Here is an 18,574-nt window from a genome sequence, read left to right as displayed (position 1 = left end):
AAGACGTTTGTAATGAATAACAGTGTGGTGCGCCATTGTTGCCTTCTCTGGGATATGGTACTGTCGTATTAAGACCCACTAGACATTGTACAGTTACAAATGATATCCGGACTTTGTGTATGCATTAATACTGAAGCAGTTTTTCTCTTTGGTCGGTGTGAACTGGACTAAATAGGATGGTTTGAGGTTGGTGCTTAATAATGATTAGGAAGTGTAGACAGGGCCTGTTTATTTATTTTGATGTAGTCTTGATTTACCCTTTACAAAATTGTTTACTTGAAATCTTGCGTTTTGGTGAGGGCCTCTTGGGGTAGCTTCCTCTAAGGGTTGGCATTTAAAATGATAAAAATATAAGCCAGAACTCTTTAATTTTACTGGAGCGTTTTCTGTTGCTTGTCTCTTGATGTCTCCACATGAAATGAGCTGAAATCCATCTCACTCAGCCTGGTACTTTCCCTGTGAGCTTCATTATGCTTTAAAGATCAAATTGTCTGTCAGCGTCTCTTCATATTATGGAGATAAAAGTAGTGGGAAAATGTCATTCCACAGCAATGCCATTCTTTTTTTTTTTTTTTGCTCCCTCCCAAGATGTTCCCTTTTTTTATTATTCAAATAAGCAGATTGTTTCCTTGTTCTTTCCTCTCTGAATCTTTTATACTCCCCTCCCCCCCTTTTTAACTAGGCATCTGTCTTCATGTTTGAATGTTGTATAATGTTGTTTGTCTACATTTATGTTGTTCCATACTTAATTCCTGATGAGCCATATTATTTTTAGCTAGTTACCCTATAAAGAAATGCATTAGAGATGTATGAATTGTAGGCCACGAGTGACTGAATATCTGAGCTACAGATCGGGGGGGAAAAAAACACAAAATAATTTAACCTTGCCTTAAATGAGCTATTCAGTTGTATACACAAGCAATTATATTTTTGTTTAAATATGCATGAACTATGCCTAATTCCAAGGCCTTTTATAATGCTTTGAATCTTGATACACATTTCTGTTGCTGAATTGTGCAGAGTCCTACTCAGCATCATGTACCTCATGGTGGAAACGATTCGCTGGGAAGCGGAGGAGGACGGGAGCGAGTGGAGAGCAGCCCGGGAGACCTTCAGGACGGAGCTAGGTGAGGACATGGTGTTCAGGAGGCCTGGGTCAGGTGCTTGTTGAGTTCAGCAGCTTTAGGGTACTGTTTTTCTTTACATATCACCATCACCATCACCCTCAGCCTGTATCGATCCACTGCATATGTGTGTATATATATATATATATATACGATTGTATTTTATTATTTGGTTGAATGACAGTCACATTGTTCACTGGAATGATGTGATGCTAACAGGAGAAGCATTTTATGGTATAACTCCTAGTACAGTAGGAGCTTGTAAAATACATTGTCATTCAGACTTATTTAGTTGCTTGCTATGCCAATAAACGACAGAAGATGTAATATAGTGCTTATATGGAACAGACCATGTACTGTTTTTTTCTCCTTTTATTTGATTTGGGTTGTCTGCCAGGTGTGTTATAGTAAATCACTTATGTTTATGAGGAGTGTTAAACTTGAATGGGGAAAAACAATAAACCTACCAGCAGAGAAGAACAGTTGTCTTAGGTGTGATTTGTTGTGATCCAACACCTAACCAGCATGTCTTGAGGGGGTGAGAGGCAATCAGACAACCCGGTGAAAACCCCATGAACATATGAACTTCACACAGAGGACAAACCCAGGACACTGGAGCTGTGAGGCAGCCACGCCACGCCACTGTGCCCTGAAGTGTCAGTCTACTTGAGTGCATGTTATTATCACTTGTTCTCGGGCTTAAACCCTTTGTAAGTTAATAATCGGTGGTTGTACCTCAAATTAAAGTGTTACCATCGAACCGTAGTGGACATCCGTGGTGCGCCGGTCTGAAGGTGCTGTGTCCCCTCTCTCAGGTTCCCCTCTGTACAACGGAGAACCTTTCGCTCTGCTGCTGTTCACCATGGTGACCAAGTTCTGCAGTATGAATGCCCCTCACTTTCCCATGAAGAAAGTCCTGCTGCTGCTCTGGAAGACCATCCTGGTGAGTCGAGAACGCCCCGCTTCGCTCTGCATTTAAAACGGGCTTCTCCATCTCGTTGAGGGTCTGCTATAGGTTCTGATCCATGTAAAATGCCATACTGAAATCTCAATATGAACGGTATGTGCACTTGGCAGCTTGACACCCACATGCCGGTGCTGAATATCTCTACAACTTGATCTCAGAACCTCTGCTAGACAGTGCAGAGGAATGCTGTTTGTGATTTCCCTGAAAAGGAAGTTGTTCTGGCATGTTAGCAGTTGCAGTGCTCTCGGATTGACAGTCTGAGAATGCGTCTTATTTCACATACCTGACAGCTGTTGTCCGATTAGCGGCTTGCTTTGCAGCGAGAACGGAGGTGATGCTGGCAGAGGATGATGCCTGAGGATAATGTGTGCTAACTGACAGTGCAGGCAAAAACAGAGATGTTTTGCATCAAAATTTTATAGAGCAGCTACAGCTTTGTTTACTTTATGTATACATTAAGACTTCAGGTATTTTGGGTTTATTTGCTTCAGAAAAATAATGCTGGTGGGTGTATTCATTAATTCAACTTGCATTTTGTTTTTGATTTAATCCGGTCAGAATATCTGAGCATTTCTCGAACGTTTTCCATCTGCATCACACATTTTCTCAATAAAGGGCTGGCGCTGCTGGGACTGATCAGTCATGATGAGGCAAACTTGACAAACCCAGAGAAACCGACTTCATTTGGAGTTATTCCACAAAACACTAACATTGCACTACAGAGCCTTCTCTTAGGTGTGGATATGAGGTTGTGTACAGTCCTTTTCACAGCTCTCTGTGTCTGTGTGTTTGTGTGCCAGTTCACTCTGGGAGGATTCGAGCAACTGCAGGAGCTGAAGGTGAGGGGTCGAGAGAAGCTGGGCCTGCCCCCCCTCCCTGAGGACAGCATCAAGGTGGTGCGCAGTATGAGGGCCGCCTCCCCCCCCGCTTCCGCCATGGAGCTCATTGAGCAGCAGCAACAACAGAAACGAGGGCGCCGCAGTCGCAGGGTAACCATTGCATCAGTGCTTTATTACATCACTGCCTGTACCTACGGATTTATTCAATCACCGCCTGTACAATCTATATTATTACATCACTGCCTCTTCACATTTCTCGATCACGTCATGGTCTGTACACACCAAATTATTACATCACTCTATATTATTACATCATTGCCTATACATGGCTCTATTATTACATCACTGTCTGTTCAATCTATATTACATCACTACCTGTACATGGCTCTATTATTACATAATTGTCTGTACATGGCTCTATTATTACATCACTGCCTGTACATGGCCCTATTATTACATCATTGTCTGTACATGGCTCTATTATTACATCACTGCCTATACATGGCTCTATTATTACATCACTGCCTGTTCAATCTATATTATTACATCACTGCCTGTTCACATTACTCTTATTACATCATGGCCGGTACACACCTAATTATTCCAACACTGCCTGTTCAATCTATAATACATCATCCTGCACACATGTATCCATGGGGCACCACTGTGTATTCTGCTCTCCACTTACTGCTCAGTATCACAGTGTGCACCGCCTGCTGGTTCGAACACTACACACCCATACAGAGCACTCATGACCCTTAGAAGTAACAAGAACTAGACGCTGTGCTAAAGTCCATGCTGTTGATCCTGAAGTATTAAGCTGGACCCCTGGGAATAGTGCCCCTTTTGGCAGGATTATCACTGGACTGTAAGTGAGACATTTATACAGGTCTAGTCAGTGTATCAGACACAGGGTTTTGTAGCGGCAGGTCCTGATCTCTTTCCTAGTTTACACTTCCTCCTCCTCCTTGTATTTCTACAGATGGCCTTTATTGATAGCTTGGATGGAGACAGTCCTTTTCCCAAGAAACAGGTCTATACCCACCTTCCCTTTGTGCTGTGCAATTTTCCCCCCTTGTCTTGGGCTGGTTTGGCATTTCTCTTCCTGTGTTACACCTGCAGGCACTGTTGCTCTTACAACACACTCACGCACATACACACCGAGGAGACGGGCAAGCCTGGCTGGTTGTGTCACACAGCTTCCCAGTGTTAAAGCAGATGAATCGGCGACAGGGCAGCTTTTCATTTCCCTCAGTTTTGACTTGGAAGAAGAGTGAGAACACACCTGTATTAATTCGCAAAATTCCCATTAAAATTGACAATGGCCACTCTTACAACATGCAAACAGTGTTGAATACATCAGTGCCTGGCGCTTGCACTCATTTTTGTTTCAATTTTTTTTGTGGTTTTGTGGTTTTGATCTGAAATGCACATATTGGCAGTGGATGTTTGACATTAACTTCAGTATTACCATACTAATTATAATTGTATATCCATCTGTAGCTGGAGTTTAGCTTAGGATTTGGCACAGTGTAAGTTTGAAGGATTTTGGTTACTCTTTGTTCAGGACTTTTCTTACTTCTGTCTATCTTAGAGTAATGTATTTTAACTTCCTTTTATGTGCTTCTTAGCTTTGTGAGATGTTACATGATTGGTACTGGGGCCTTCCAGTGGAACATTTACGTGAAACTGATTCTTGAAAGGAGAGGGGCCCGAAATCTCATTGGGCTATGGAAGCATGGCGTTTGGCAGATGGCTTAGAGATGGCCTGTGAGAGTCAAAAGCTTTCTGTGTTGGAGACTGCACAATGAATGAAGCTTTAAAGACCCCTGATACTTGTTTGTGTGTTGAAGGGCCAAAATCTTTTCTAGGCCCTGATTTCAAAGGGACAGCTGGGAAAATCTTGGTGGGCATCTTTTCTCTCCTGACCCAAAACAAAATGCATGAGCAGAGGCTCTGAATAGATTTTAGATTTGCAGGGACCTCAAATCATGCAGCGATCTTTGAAGTTAAAAATAAAGATAAATGAATGAGGACTTCAAGGGTTTAACCGCAGCTCAGATTTAATCGGGAAACCACCCACAAAAGCATTCTTCACAGAAACAATGTGAATAGTGAGCCTCACAGGATGGCTCGTGCCCACAGCGTGCCGACTGACACTTACCTGAGGTTTTGTGGTGCCTGTGTTGCAGCCCTTGGTCAAGCAGGACAGCCTGGACACGTACAATGAGCGCGACCCATTCAAGAACGACGACGCGAGAGACGAGGAGGAGGACAATGAAGATGCAGACAGCGGGATCGAGGGAGAGGTGGACCCCCTGGACAGAGATGTCATCATACAGCCCCCCCCGCCTCCTCCACCTCTTCGGTCCTCCACTGAGAGGCTGTCGTTTCCCAAGGGGCTGCCCTGGGCTCCCAAAGTCAGGTATGTGAAAGTGGGTCCATGCAGACAGGCCATATCTCTGGTACGGCTTGGAGATGCATGGACGGCATTGGTGCTGGTCACTGGAGGGACAAGATTGAGGTAAACCGTGCACCTGCATTTCCCATTCCCACATTTGGAAAGAGCAATTCAGTTCACATCCTAGCACTAGTGTAAACACAAGTATTAAACCTTGGTTTTCCCTGAGATAATAAATAATGGACAAAGTCTGAGATAAAATAGTAATCACAAAAATAACTAAATATGTAAGTAAGTAGGTCACTAAGAAAATCACTACCCTACATGCAAAAATTAATGAACTTAAAAATATATGTTGGTGTTATCTTTTTAGTTCACTTTAAAAATGACTCTGCTAGATTAGAAAGTCCAAACTAGATGGCATCTTGTTACTGCACAGGAAGACTGCTTTCTGTTACACATGCCAGCTATCTGAGAATCAGAAAGATAGGGTGCTTTTGGGCAGAAGGCTTCACTGATACTTTGATTAATGAGTAGTGCATGATGAGTTCTTGGTCAGACAGCCCTGGGTGTGAACGCACTAACTGTGTCTAAATGTCTAAATGTCTGCAATTGCCTGCAATTTCACTGACGAGTTCTATTTTTAAACAGGGGGAAAGACATTGAACACTTCCTGGAAACGAGCAGAAATAAATTCATCGGCTTCACTCTGGGAAAGTAAGTGAGAACACTTATCATCTTAGTTTAGGCACAAAGTCAAATGTGCTGAATGCTATCGCAGAGGACTAACATTTAATAAGCCTTGCTATAGCTCAGTAATTATTTTGTCCATCAGCAAATGGATTTGCTGAAATTCCTGGATCTTTAAGCTGTACAGTCACTCTTCGTCTTATGAATGAGTTGTTTACGTTCCGAGGCGTTTATAAATTCACACAATTATTCGATAAGAACAAAAAAATATTTAAAGAATCGTATTATGTAAGCTTTTGTTTTCGGAAGTAAAGTTTGTTGTCACCTTTCCTGTACATGTGAATGAAGTGCAACAGTACCTGCCGCCAGCTGCTGAAATTACACAAACCTTGACTTTATTATACCTTTCTCACTTTCCAACTTTTTACAAAGAACTTTCCAAAGAATCCCCACATGTCCCTTTATCTTGGTAAGATCACTGAGATCAGATGGGAATTCAACCGTCTCTGAGAACTGAGAGAAGGCAGTGCACAAGCAGGCCATTGCTCTCCGTGGTGTGTGTGAGAGACGGTTGATTAGCTGCCAGGTTTTTCAGAGAGGCTTCTTTCAGTCGGTGCTTGGCGCCACCTCCGCTCAGTCTCAGCTGGCACCTGTCTGCTCCGAGCAACCCACTCCCTGATAACTGGAGTTTGGGCAAAACAACATGATTTTGAAAGCAGAAAGTTATCTTCTTGTGAATTTACTGTAGCCTTATCTATTACCACAGAATACCTACTACTTCCATACTATCAGCTTTATCAATTTTATTAGGAATTCTTGCTTCAGTGGCTGTTTATTTGTCTGATATTACGGATGAGTACATTCTGACCAGCGCAGAGAGAACCATATGATGTTACTTACTTTCATAAACAATGAACAAGCAAACATGTCTGAAGTAGCTGGCAAGACCAAGAAAACCATCCTCTCTGCGTGCCCTTTTAGTCTCCCAATTATCAGACTCTTTGTGACAGACGGCACTTTGTTACAAATGGGAGAACAAGCAGAAAGGTCTGTTATCTCTCCAGACTCATTAAAGTTATGTCTTATGCCAAACTAACGGCTTGAGGGCAACACAGTAACTCTGGGTCTTTTGTCTTTGGTCTCATTTAGTGATACAGAAACGTTGGTTGGCCTGCCAAGACCCATCCATGAGAGTGTGAAGACTCTTAAACAGGTGACGTCCCAGAGGCCTGTGTGAGCACAGAGCTGTCTGAGAACAGTTAATAACCGCCAGAACATTTGAATAACAATGAGAAGTAAACAGAAAAGTGACGACAAAATAAACAAACAAACCGTGAATAATAATGTTTAGAGCAGCAATGTCTCCCAGTCTCCCAGCAGTCAATTTGTCTAGACGGCACCTTTTTTTAACATTTGGATCAATAACAGAGTGGCCATGAATCTGCCCACAATGAAGAATACCTCTTTCAGTGGGTCCGTTGAGTTTAAATCATGCCTCTTCATTGTATCGAATACAACTTCCTTTTAGACGCCCCATAAATGTTTTACATTTCCTTGGCCATTATCTCTTCTAAGACTTTATGGCAGAAAAAATATAAATGTTAACTGGTTGTTGCCAAGTCTGTGTAAAATGACTGACTTTTTTTTTTTTCTTCTTCTTCTTCTCATTGTTTTCAGCACAAATATGTTTCGATTGCAGAAGTACAGATCAAGAAGGAGGAAGAACTCCAGCAGTGTCCAATGAGCATGGTCAGTGTGAGAGAGAACTGTCCAATGAGGAGAGCGAGGGAGAGAGAAAACTGTCCAATGAGCCAATCTATTGCAGTTACACAATACTACACTGCAATTTTTTGTTTGCAGTCCTAGTGCATTAAAACTGACTAATTTTTTATAAAACCAAGTCATGTGGCGTGGCTGTGGCATGTTTGTCACTGTGGTGATGGCTCAGACGAGTGGTTCTCACCTGTGTGTTTGTCTGCACAGGGAGAAGAGGATGTTGAGGACATGCCAACTGAAATCCTCTACCTGGGAATGCTACCCAACTTGTCCCAGTATGTGGTGAGTGTGTGAACAACAGGATGTGGGGAATGCAGATTATTCGTATTGACAGGGCATCTCCTGAAAATCTAATCATCAAAACGTGTCCTTCAACCATGTTGTCTTTCTGTGGAAAATAAACAAGAAGTGAAGTGTCTCATTTTCAGTGGTTCTAGTGTTCTTTGCCTGTGTGAAATGATACACCGGCATTCTGCTGCTTTGTTACAGATTGCCCTGTTGAAACTGCTGCTGGCTGCAGCCCCTACCTCGAAGGCCAAGACAGACTCCATTAACATCCTGGCAGACGTTCTGCCAGAGGAGATGCCGTAAGTGCCTGCTGTCCGGGAAGCTCTGTTTGTGCCCTAGTGCTTTACTGGAAGAGATTTTCAGCTGTTCACCCCCTGTGGTCATGCATCTTCTTCTGCCTGGCAGCGTTTGCGGTACCTGGCCAAAACACGGCTTGATTTGCAGGGAGGCATCCGTCGTCGCTGAGGTTTAGTGTAGGGGGCGAGAGTACGAGTTCTCAAAGCACTGCTTGCTGGGATGCGGTGTAACGTGCCATGCATAGTAGATTAGCATTGTCTCATCCCCCAGGCACACGCAGCCTTAAAATATGATCTAATGTGCAGTGGCTGTCAGGGTTGTAATACAGATTTTTCTCCCAGGGCCCTGTGCACATCTTTTTTCCTCCCCCCGCCCTCCTAAGTCCTGTGATCACGAGGAAAAGCGATATTTTATTTCAGTTTTCAACCTGTCCCATCTTTCAAGCCTTGTTCCGGTTTTAACTGTGGTTGGAAGTTGCTTTGTGATCCTTGTCATCGCTGTGTAATACGTTTAGTGTCTTCACTTCAAACTCCACTTATATTCCTTAGACTTTGTTTCCACCTTAACGCACTACAAAGCACTTGATGTACTGTTCGGATTACTGAAATTGAATTACATATCCTATCAATTCAGGAAGTGTTTTAATTTGATGCGTGTTGCTTGTCTAATGAGTGCCACTCAGGACACAGTTAGTTTAAAGTGCATTTTTACAATGTATTACAAATGGGAAGCAATTCTCATAAAATAATCAAATCAATATTACTACTTAAGCAATTCTCTTTCGCAGTCCTCTGTCTCTGAGGTCTGCAGTGATATGTCCGTGTGTTAAGTCACCACCACGGTGTCTGCTTGTTGTTATTGTAATGGGGGAAACGTTCTTCCTTAAGAGATGCATATTTTCCTGTCTAAACCAGGATCACGGTACTCCAGAGCATGAAGCTTGGAATCGATGTGAACCGACACAAGGAAGTGATCGTCAAGGCCATTTCGGCACTTCTGCTGCTGCTCCTGAAGCATTTCAAACTCAACCACATCTACCAGGTCAGAGCGGTGGCACGGGACACAACCGGCACACTGCCGAGAGCCGAGCAGTCAAAGGACCATCGCTTTAAATAGAGCAAGAGGAATTGCTAGAGAAGAGGCAGACTGGAAGCCAGCACACATAAGGACCCTGCTCTCGAGCCCCTGTAGTTTAAAATTTGACTGGTTTTAAATGTCATGGTTAAGGGGCTTATTTCTCTATTGTTCTGCTGCGGTCTTTCCACTGGTGTCGGGGGAGAGTGTGTTATTAAAGCCTCTCGCTGAAAATAATCCAAAACCGCGTGTTGGCCCCGACACTCGGCCAAATGAAACCAGAGCCAATTTTCCTTCTTTAAAAGGAAACCATCACAAGCCGCCAGCAGCAACAACCACAACACCATTGTGTGTATTGTAGCATGTTCTGTATTTACTAAAATGTGGAACGTGATAGAAAATGAAAGAGCAGATTCATTTTAGTTCTAGATGAACAGCACCCTCTGGTGTTTATGGGACAAAATATGGTGTTTCTTGCTCTTCTGCATTTAAAGTACTGAACAGTTTTGTCCCGGTTAGGTATGAAGAAACAATTTTAATGAGCTTCAGACCTAGGATTTATAATATAAACATAATAAACAAAATGTAATAGAGCAGGAGTTTGGTATAAGATTCATATTCTACTAAGCAGCTACAATCTTAGGATCGAATGACATAAATGTGCATTGTTGTGATGTTAATATATTGTTCCTCCATTTTGTTTGGCCTCATGCACGTAATCTGGAGACAGCAGGAGGTTTCTAGTCCCAATCTGAGGCCGTACGAGATAAATCGCACAGCAGAATTAAAGATGCAGCCCATCTGTCTGTTTCTGATTCAAGGGTCAAGTTCGTTGTGCATGACTGTGCGCTCCTGTGTTTTCTCCGCAGTTTGAATATGTTTCCCAGCACTTGGTGTTTGCCAACTGTATACCTCTGATCCTGAAGTTCTTCAACCAGAACATCATGTCTTATATCAGTGCCAAAAACAGGTACTCACTGTGCAAACTGGATCGGCAGCACTCTCGTGTCACACAGTATTGTGTTTTCTTAAAGATAATTGTGATATGATGTAGAATTATTGTATGCATTTCTTACAAATTGCAACTGGGATCTCAATAGAAGAATAGATGGGCCGGCCCTGATAGAAAAAAGGCAAGGACACAACAATATGATCTTCACACCAGACATGCTCATTAATCACTGATCAATTTAAATGATTTTTAAAACTGCTGTAGTGGCACAGATGCTCTCCGATAGTGTGCTATAGCTTTTCATGCATCTTCTCTGTCTGCCGCAGTATCTGTGTCCTGGATTTCCCACACTGCGTGGTACACGAGATGCCCGAGCTCACGGCCGAGAGCCTGGTGAGTCAGGGGCGGGGTTACTTGGCGTTTGTGCCTTGCTTGGATTGGAATGGGCTCGCCAAAACGTATGCTTTTCCCTGGTGAAAAACGAAGCTCAGTCATAGCTCAGATGGACTGTGACGGCTTGCATGCGTGGAAAGCTGCGGGAAACCATTCAGTGTTTAAGAAGGTAGTATGAGAGCAGAAGGCATGTTTTCCACGGTCCCATAATACCGCAGTTATGTTCTGTTTTCATAAGTCAGTTCTTGTGTATTGCAACAGGTATGTTTGCAATCATGGATGTTGTTTGATCTTGGTAGGAAGCTGGGGACTGCAACCAGTTCTGCTGGCGGAATCTCTTCTCCTGCATTAACCTGCTGAGGATTCTGAACAAGCTGACCAAGTGGAAACACTCCAGAACAATGGTAAGCACGAGCCGGGGATTAATTAAATTGCGCTCGTTAAGCAAAACCACATGTGCACATAGGTGATGCTTCAAGGAGAAGTCATCAAACGCATCCACACAGGGGATGTTGATTGGTCCATGTGGGTGGTAGGTAGGGATGGAAATTCTGTAAAACTACTTGCTTAGAGAGCCAAAATCAATAGCAGAGGTAGTGAAGTTAACTTTGCTTGAGGAAAACCTCTGTATCTCTCCTTTGTGAGCGGCTTATGATCGGTTACAGCTGCCATGGCTGTGTCTGGTTTGCCCACGGCGTTGAGCCCTTATCTGCGGTTCCAGCTTTGTGTAGGTGCTCCCGGTCTGAGAGATAGAGGGCGGAGGGGGATTTCAGCACAGGCTCTCACGGGCTCTGGGCGTCTCCACAGATGCTGGTGGTGTTCAAGTCGGCTCCCATCCTGAAGCGCGCTCTGAAGGTGAAGCAGGCCATGATGCAACTGTACGTCCTGAAGCTGCTCAAGATCCAGACCAAGTACCTGGGGCGCCAGTGGAGGAAGAGCAACATGAAGACCATGTCGGCCATCTACCAGAAAGTCCGCCATCGCCTCAACGATGACTGGGCCTATGGCAACGGTGAGGGTGGGGTGGGAAGGTCATTGTTGAGCCGCTATGTCGATCAACCATTTTTCTGCCAATCAGAAGATGAATACTCACAAATACAGCAACTAACTATCTAATGCTCCCCTCCCCACAGATATCGACGCGCGGCCCTGGGACTTCCAGGCGGAGGAGTGCGCTCTGAGAGAGAGCATCGAGAAGTTCAACAGCCGCCGGTATGACAAGAACCAGAACGTGGACTTTACCCCCGTGGACAACTGCCTGCAGAGCGTGCTGGGCCAGCCTGTGGAGCTGCCGGAGGACTTCCAATACAGCTACGAGATGTGGCTGGAGAGGGAGGTTTTCTCCCAGCCCATCCAGTGGGAACAGCTGCTGCAGTCGGAGTGAGGACCCCCAGGGGCCCCTCCAGGGAACTGCTCAACCACCAACACGCAGTGAGAAGACCGCTGCAGTCAACACAGCGCTGCGCCGTGTCTGTGCCGGCCCAGACCAGCCTGCACACACTGGAACATGTGCCTACAGCTCTTCTCCTAATTATATCAATTTACTTTTTTATCTCCCTGCCCCTACCACCTCCTCCTCGGCACTCAACACTTGAAGTTGGATGCTAGTGCAATAGTAGCCAAATGTCAGGTATTTCTCTGCACTCTAATGGTGCCTCGTGTCTGTTTATTTAGTTTCCTTTTGTCAGTTTGCTCTTCGCAGGTCTTGTGACCGTTCTTCTTCGAACCACTAACTTTGTGTTACTGCCAAATGCAATGGGACGAGTCTTCTGCTGGTACTGGACTGGACTGGAGCCCACGTCCTAAGTAGTGGTTGTGCCACCAGCACCTCCACTACTGTTGTGATCTTTCGCATCGATGGAATATCGTAGTGCAACCAGTAAATCTGTAAAAATGTCAAGCGAGCACAATTACACCGTGTGACAAAACTGGGAGAGCAATACCGTGACACCAGGAAAATAGCAGTGGCAACATTTTATGACCTCAATACCATAGATTACCTTGGGGAGAAACTGGAACATAATTCGGGAAAGACTGCAGACATCCCTACAGATACAGAAATGGTTAGATAGACTAGATAGTTACTGGACTTTTATATGCAGAGGTCAAGAGTTTGCTCCTGCTAGTGTTTGACCTGCTGAAAGTGTATGCAGGGATTTTTTTTTTTTTTGGAAGAGCACTATTTATAGATATTTAAATGTTTGTCTGCTACACAGATTCTTAGAGTTGTGATTATGTGTCACTTTGATTATGGGCAGACTTTTGCTTCTTAGGTCAAGTGTGTAAAAGGTTGGGGCACATTATGATAAACTTGGCTTCCAGCTCTTTTGGGCTTCAAGGACTGACCTACCTTATAACTTGGCATAAATATATACCAAGTAAACTCCTTGCTCTGTCAATTAAGTTCAAAGGTTATATCCCCCACCCAAAACAACTCTTCAGATCCTTGTTTATGGATGCATAAGCCATTGATGGAAAACTGTACAGGATGGATCTGCTCCCTCGCCTCCTCTCCGATATCCACCCGCTCCGAGGTCAGGCATCCAAGAAGGGTTGAAATAGGGACTGGCATTATTATTATAATTATATATTATAATCAGACGGATTTCCTTGGTTTCTGATTTGTATTTTTTGTTTGTTTGTATTTATTTATATATTTTTAACTGTATTAAAAATAAGGATAAAGGAGCCATTTGAAATTAAGCCACTGAAACTTGTGCAAAATCTACTGTGTGATATATTGCTACACAAACAGTGGACAGGACATAGTGTGGGGTGTCAGTGTTTCATTCATCTGCTTACGTAATTAGAACACTAATTAGAAAGGGTGGCAGTGTCAATGGGGAAAGCTGTACATTCCTTGTTCCATCTCTCAAGGTCAATTTGTCTGAACACCAGATCCTCTATCCTGCCTAAGTGAACAGTATCATACCTGAGTGAAGCTGTCTGAGCTTGTCAACGTCCTTGGTGAAGAGATGTCACCACTGATAGATCTATATTCAGGCAGCTCTGCATGCAGCCGTTTTTATTTTATGTATCTACTCTCATACACAATGGGATGGAGAGAGCGTTGTGAAGAGCAGATAAAGAGCCCAAGGTTAAGCTTTTCTGCACCCGTAAACCGTGTCGGAAAACGTTCTTACGGGGGTATGGATACAAAACTGACCTTGTTGTTTTTTTTGTTGGTTTGTTTGATTTGTTTCTCTACACTTATTTTTGTTAGATTCCAGGGAGATTCCATGTGTCGCCCAGATGTGCCTCTGTCAATTGCCTTGACTTGTACTCATTTTATGTGTGTGTATAATAGCCGTTATGCAACAAAATTATTTGCAGGTCATGACAGGAAAGGCGACCAGAGGTCTCTCGTGTATTACTGTCCTATTCAGTATTGTGCGTGGATATCACACAAGAAAAGCCTGTTTTAATTTACTACTGCCAGAACTTTTTACTATTTTAAACTTTTTTGTAAATGTTTATAAATTATACTTTTAAATATCGATCGAACGATCCGTTTTTTTAGGCTGTGGCTTGTGTGAAAGCGGTTGTTCATTGCGGTTTCGGCCTCTCGCATTGTGCTGAGGGGTGAGACTGCACACTCTGAATTCCATTTTAAATCTTGAAGTGTGTGGCACACTAAATATCGAACCAGTGTTCAAATTGTTATGGTTTTTAAAAGTTCAAGTCTTCCATTTTCTGGGGATCAACATAGATGTCATCAATTCTGCTTTTGCCGTTACATGCCAGTCTATCCTAAGAAAGAGAGACCAGAATCTCGTTTTATTTGTGAATTAAAATGTTGTTCTCCTTTGCAAGATGGTTACAAACCAATTAGTTTGTCAATTGTATTGATATTTTATTGATATGAGGTGAAAACATGTATTAATTCAGGAAGAACATACAAGCCAACCCTTGTTTATCAGAATAAATGTGCAACACCTACTTTATCACAGCAGCCAAACTTCCATCACAGTCTCGTCTTTGCTCAGTCTTACCAGACAATACATGAGATACAAAGTTAAAAATGAACAATGCTGAAAATATATTTTGAACTGACTAGTAAAGAGCTCAGGTATAATGAAAACCAGAGGCACTTTCTCTCTCTAGGTCCAGGTTCAGAGAATTCTGCACTAAGTGTAATGCGAAGGGAATTGGGACATAAAATCCTTCATTCCTGAAAACCACTAAAACAAACTATCATTTCTGGGAGCGGTAAAATACTTTTATTAAAAAATGACAACTGGTATCTCAGGTTTAATATCTTTTTTTTTTTTTTTTTAATTATTGCTAATAATTTCTGAGATTTAAAGTTGATGTATAGAAATAAATGAATTCGTTCTCAGTTCTTGTGCTTTCTGTAACCAAATTATAAGATCTGAGTCAAGATTGTGACACACGTTCTCTTCCACTCTGAGTTAATGTTCATCACTGATTCTCTTGGGACTTCAGTTCAGTGTTTCTAGTGCCAAACATTATTGTAGCGCACAGTATTGTTTTATTGTTGCTACTTTTCTATTCACGTTCGACTTTAAATGAATGCCTTATTCTGGGCTTGTCTGACGTCTAAATAAGCCTGGTGTTTGTTTGCAGTTTAAAAATGTATAATGCAAATTACATATGGGATGCTGTGTGTACTGTACAAAGAATATAAGACTGCCCTTGTTACTCTAATGTGAAATAAATGTTTTGTTGGGGTGTGTGTTTTTACCTACTGTTTTAATATGATATGCAACTTTGATTTACTGCAGTTACATAATATTATCTGTGTTTTTGATCTGGGTTATGTGCAATCGTTGATCGAATACAATGATATTCTTCTAATATATATATATATATATATATATATATTGAATAAAAGTTGCCAAAAACAACATTTGATGTTGATTCTGTTTATTTATTATCAGGTGTGCAGTTCTGCTGTCCCTGCTGATTTTCATCCAATAAATATAATAGGATGCATTGGATTTAATTTGGGATTATCCTGGATCTTTGATTTTACCATATTTTCCGTTTAAGGCTTAATAATCTTATTACACAGATGCAACACCAATGACAAATAAGAGTGGGAAAACCTTTACTTAAGAATATAAATTTCCTTATAGATTAGTGCAGAAAAACCACATAGGCTTTAGATGTAATAATGAGTAAAACCCAACTGCACTCTGTATACACTTTGTAGATGAATGCAGTCTTAATAGCACCTTTTGGATGTCACTATACAATGTTTTCTTTTAAATAGCATAGGCTGGTATCCTAAATGACATAAGAAAACTGCTTCCGTGCTTGAATGAAGTCCTATACATTGACCGCGACACCTGATACAGGTACACAAGATTAACGCTGTTTCTTTAGTCCTGTCCTAAATCAGCACCATAATACATGCTGCCTTGTCTCCAGGACAACTCCGGGTCAACACAAATTTCGCCCCGCCGCAGCAGCCGGGACACAAGTGCGAGAAGAAAAGTTGCAACGAGGTAAGCGAGTAATGGTCGTGTGATTGAAACATATATATTAATCCAAGAGTGGATATAAGTAGTTGTATATGAATCAATATACAAGCGTTATTCTCCCATGTTTACAAATTAACCTTTGCTTGCGTTCTGATGACGTAATCAGGAGGAATCCTGGAACCGAGCAGCGATTTATCGGGCTTTATGACGTGGTTAGTGGAACCCATTTGGAATGCTACAGAAACAATCGGTTATAGTCCTCTGTTTTATGCTACATGAGACTGGGACACATTACTACTTCTTATGCGGTATCTGTGTTGTTCCTGTTGGTACACTTGAAGTACAAATGCGTCAAATCTTTTTTAACCGGCAGTCAATAAAGTGGGTTAATGGACAGTAAGTTTAGATCCGCTGGCGTTTCTCACACCCTTGTAATCATACATGTTACTTTTTCTTCAGCTTCTTTCTAGTCCCTTTTCAGTTTTTCCAGGGTGTTTATGGCAAATGTGGGCTATACTGTGTGATAATAGGATAATGTACTCATACCATTTATATAGACTGTGGGGTGTGTATGTTATTCATACTTAAATTATGTAGCCTAGCAGTGATCTTATAGGGCATCACACCACTTGTCTGATGTGTAAAGTTAGGTGATGGACAATGTTCATAATGAAAATGGTCAGGGAAACGTCTGTTTGTTTCAAAGAGAAGAAACCCCCGAGTGTGTCCTGGACCACATCAACCTGAACCAGAGCCTGATATACGATGAAAAGCCCTACACAGTTCAGTTTAGTTAATTGAATGTGGTCCACATGGTGTATATATAAGCAATGTAAGAATGTGAAAATGATGTACTAGACTGCATATACCTTATTTTGTATAGTTTAAGCAGGAAGAAATATTTTCTTGGACAATTATATGTACACAGATATATATTTTGTTTGCTTTTTTTTAGCTTATAAGAACGGATGGGAAAGGAATCAGATGAATGCATGGCCAGGAGGAAATAAGCAATGGTATTATCAATGGAAAACCTCATGTTACAATACTATAAAACCTCATCCTTCCATTATGTTACATATGCTGTGTCAAAGAAAGAAGCTCTTCAGTGATCCAGCAACCTTCATAACACCATAAGATTTCAATACTAACATTATCAAATCCAGAAGTATAACAAGCTATTGATAGCTAAGATGAATGTTGATATTCTTTCCATACAAATGATATAAGTCATGTTTTTTAAGTCTTACCTTTAGGAGCTAAGGTTTCTCTGAAGAAACTCAAATTCTTGTTTTGTAATTTGTGAATTCATGCCATATTGAAAGTAAAATGATATTCAATATGGTCCTTTATCATAGTGCTTTAATTTTCCATTCCAGTAGCTCTTGGTCTTTATGTTTAGTTTCCTGAATGGATATGTGGCTGTGCTGCCGAAATTGGACCAGTCACTGAGATTTCAAACCCCTTTTTTGTTGCAGCCAACCAAAAATAAGAAACAGAAATCACACAGTGCTGACAAACGGAAAAAGGGCAAAGGGAAGAAGCCGTCCAAAAAGCGATCTGCAAGTGCCAAATCTGCCAAGAGAGAGGTGGACATCCTGAGCCCAGCTGCCATGGAGAATGTATACTACATTTCCCACAATGCTGTGGACTGCCTGGAGTTCAGGGGCTTTGGCTGGCCAGAATCAGCCAAGAAGAAAGGGAAGAAGGGGAAAATGGGGAAAAAAGTGAAGGGCAAAAAATAAATATTCATGCATGATTGTGTAAACTCTCTATTGCACAGAAAATAGACACTTAACATTAACTATTACCTTTTTTTCCCAAAAAATATACATGCAGGTATGAACCTATAGTGGTGGTTTAGCTGATTTTTCAGTAATACTTGTAGCAAACAAAACATGTCCTTCTGTGACCATGCATTATGTGTTGCTTTACATGATGTAACATTTATGGAACAATGTGTGTACCCTTGTACAATTCATTTGCATTATTCTACATCAAAGACAATATAATAAAGGTTTAATTCAATTCTGAATTGATCAGTGACTCAGATATGTGCAGAAAATGAATGTTGCTTGTTTTATAAAATGCCAAATGCACCTCCACACTGGAAGACAGATCATATACAATGTCTCTACAATGTACACGTCCTTCACAACATATTCACATTGTTCAGCCGTGTGCATTTCTGGTCATACTTGTGTGGATGAAGAAAGCATCCGTGAGAGACTTCACACGGAATTTTGTATTTTTCCAGATGCATTTTTAACGCCAGCATCTCATCGGTTTAATTCTGAAGCAGATGGCAGTTATGCTCATGCAAACT

General features: G+C 41.9%; 2 protein-coding genes across 3 annotated transcripts in view; both read left to right on the top strand.

Moving 5' to 3' along the window:
- strip2 (striatin interacting protein 2) overlaps positions 1–15,643 on the top strand; it is a 29,887-nt gene extending 14,244 nt beyond the window's left edge. Inside the window, exons 7-21 of the mRNA XM_066723836.1 lie at positions 1,021–1,127; positions 1,940–2,067; positions 2,892–3,080; positions 5,123–5,355; positions 5,983–6,048; positions 7,171–7,234; positions 7,699–7,770; positions 8,005–8,079; positions 8,287–8,384; positions 9,297–9,423; positions 10,326–10,426; positions 10,735–10,801; positions 11,101–11,205; positions 11,609–11,813; positions 11,935–15,643. Of these exons, the coding sequence (XP_066579933.1) occupies positions 1,021–1,127; positions 1,940–2,067; positions 2,892–3,080; positions 5,123–5,355; positions 5,983–6,048; positions 7,171–7,234; positions 7,699–7,770; positions 8,005–8,079; positions 8,287–8,384; positions 9,297–9,423; positions 10,326–10,426; positions 10,735–10,801; positions 11,101–11,205; positions 11,609–11,813; positions 11,935–12,185 (1,888 nt within the window). The 3' untranslated portion in view covers positions 12,186–15,643. The remainder of the gene's footprint in view (positions 1–1,020; positions 1,128–1,939; positions 2,068–2,891; positions 3,081–5,122; positions 5,356–5,982; positions 6,049–7,170; positions 7,235–7,698; positions 7,771–8,004; positions 8,080–8,286; positions 8,385–9,296; positions 9,424–10,325; positions 10,427–10,734; positions 10,802–11,100; positions 11,206–11,608; positions 11,814–11,934) is intronic.
- Positions 15,644–16,184: 541 nt separating this feature from the next.
- Positions 16,185–18,283, top strand: smkr1 (small lysine rich protein 1). 2 transcript variants are annotated; one of them, XM_066723671.1, is made up of 3 exons: positions 16,185–16,272; positions 17,204–17,264; positions 17,727–18,283. In XM_066723671.1, the coding sequence occupies exons 2-3, from the start codon at positions 17,262–17,264 to the stop codon at positions 17,991–17,993; spliced, it is 270 nt and encodes an 89-aa protein (XP_066579768.1). In that variant the 5' UTR covers positions 16,185–16,272; positions 17,204–17,261; the 3' UTR covers positions 17,994–18,283. The 2 variants fall into 2 exon arrangements, with proteins under 2 accessions (XP_066579768.1, XP_066579769.1); XM_066723672.1 differs by lacking the exon at positions 16,185–16,272 and adding an exon at positions 16,537–16,644.
- Positions 18,284–18,574: the final 291 nt, after the last annotated feature.

The sequence above is a fragment of the Amia ocellicauda genome, chromosome 15 (genome assembly GCF_036373705.1).
Source record: "Amia ocellicauda isolate fAmiCal2 chromosome 15, fAmiCal2.hap1, whole genome shotgun sequence".
In the NCBI taxonomy this organism is placed as follows: domain Eukaryota; kingdom Metazoa; phylum Chordata; class Actinopteri; order Amiiformes; family Amiidae; genus Amia; species Amia ocellicauda.
Note: the sequence above shows the minus strand (reverse complement) of the source record. Positions and strands in the feature narration are given on the sequence as shown.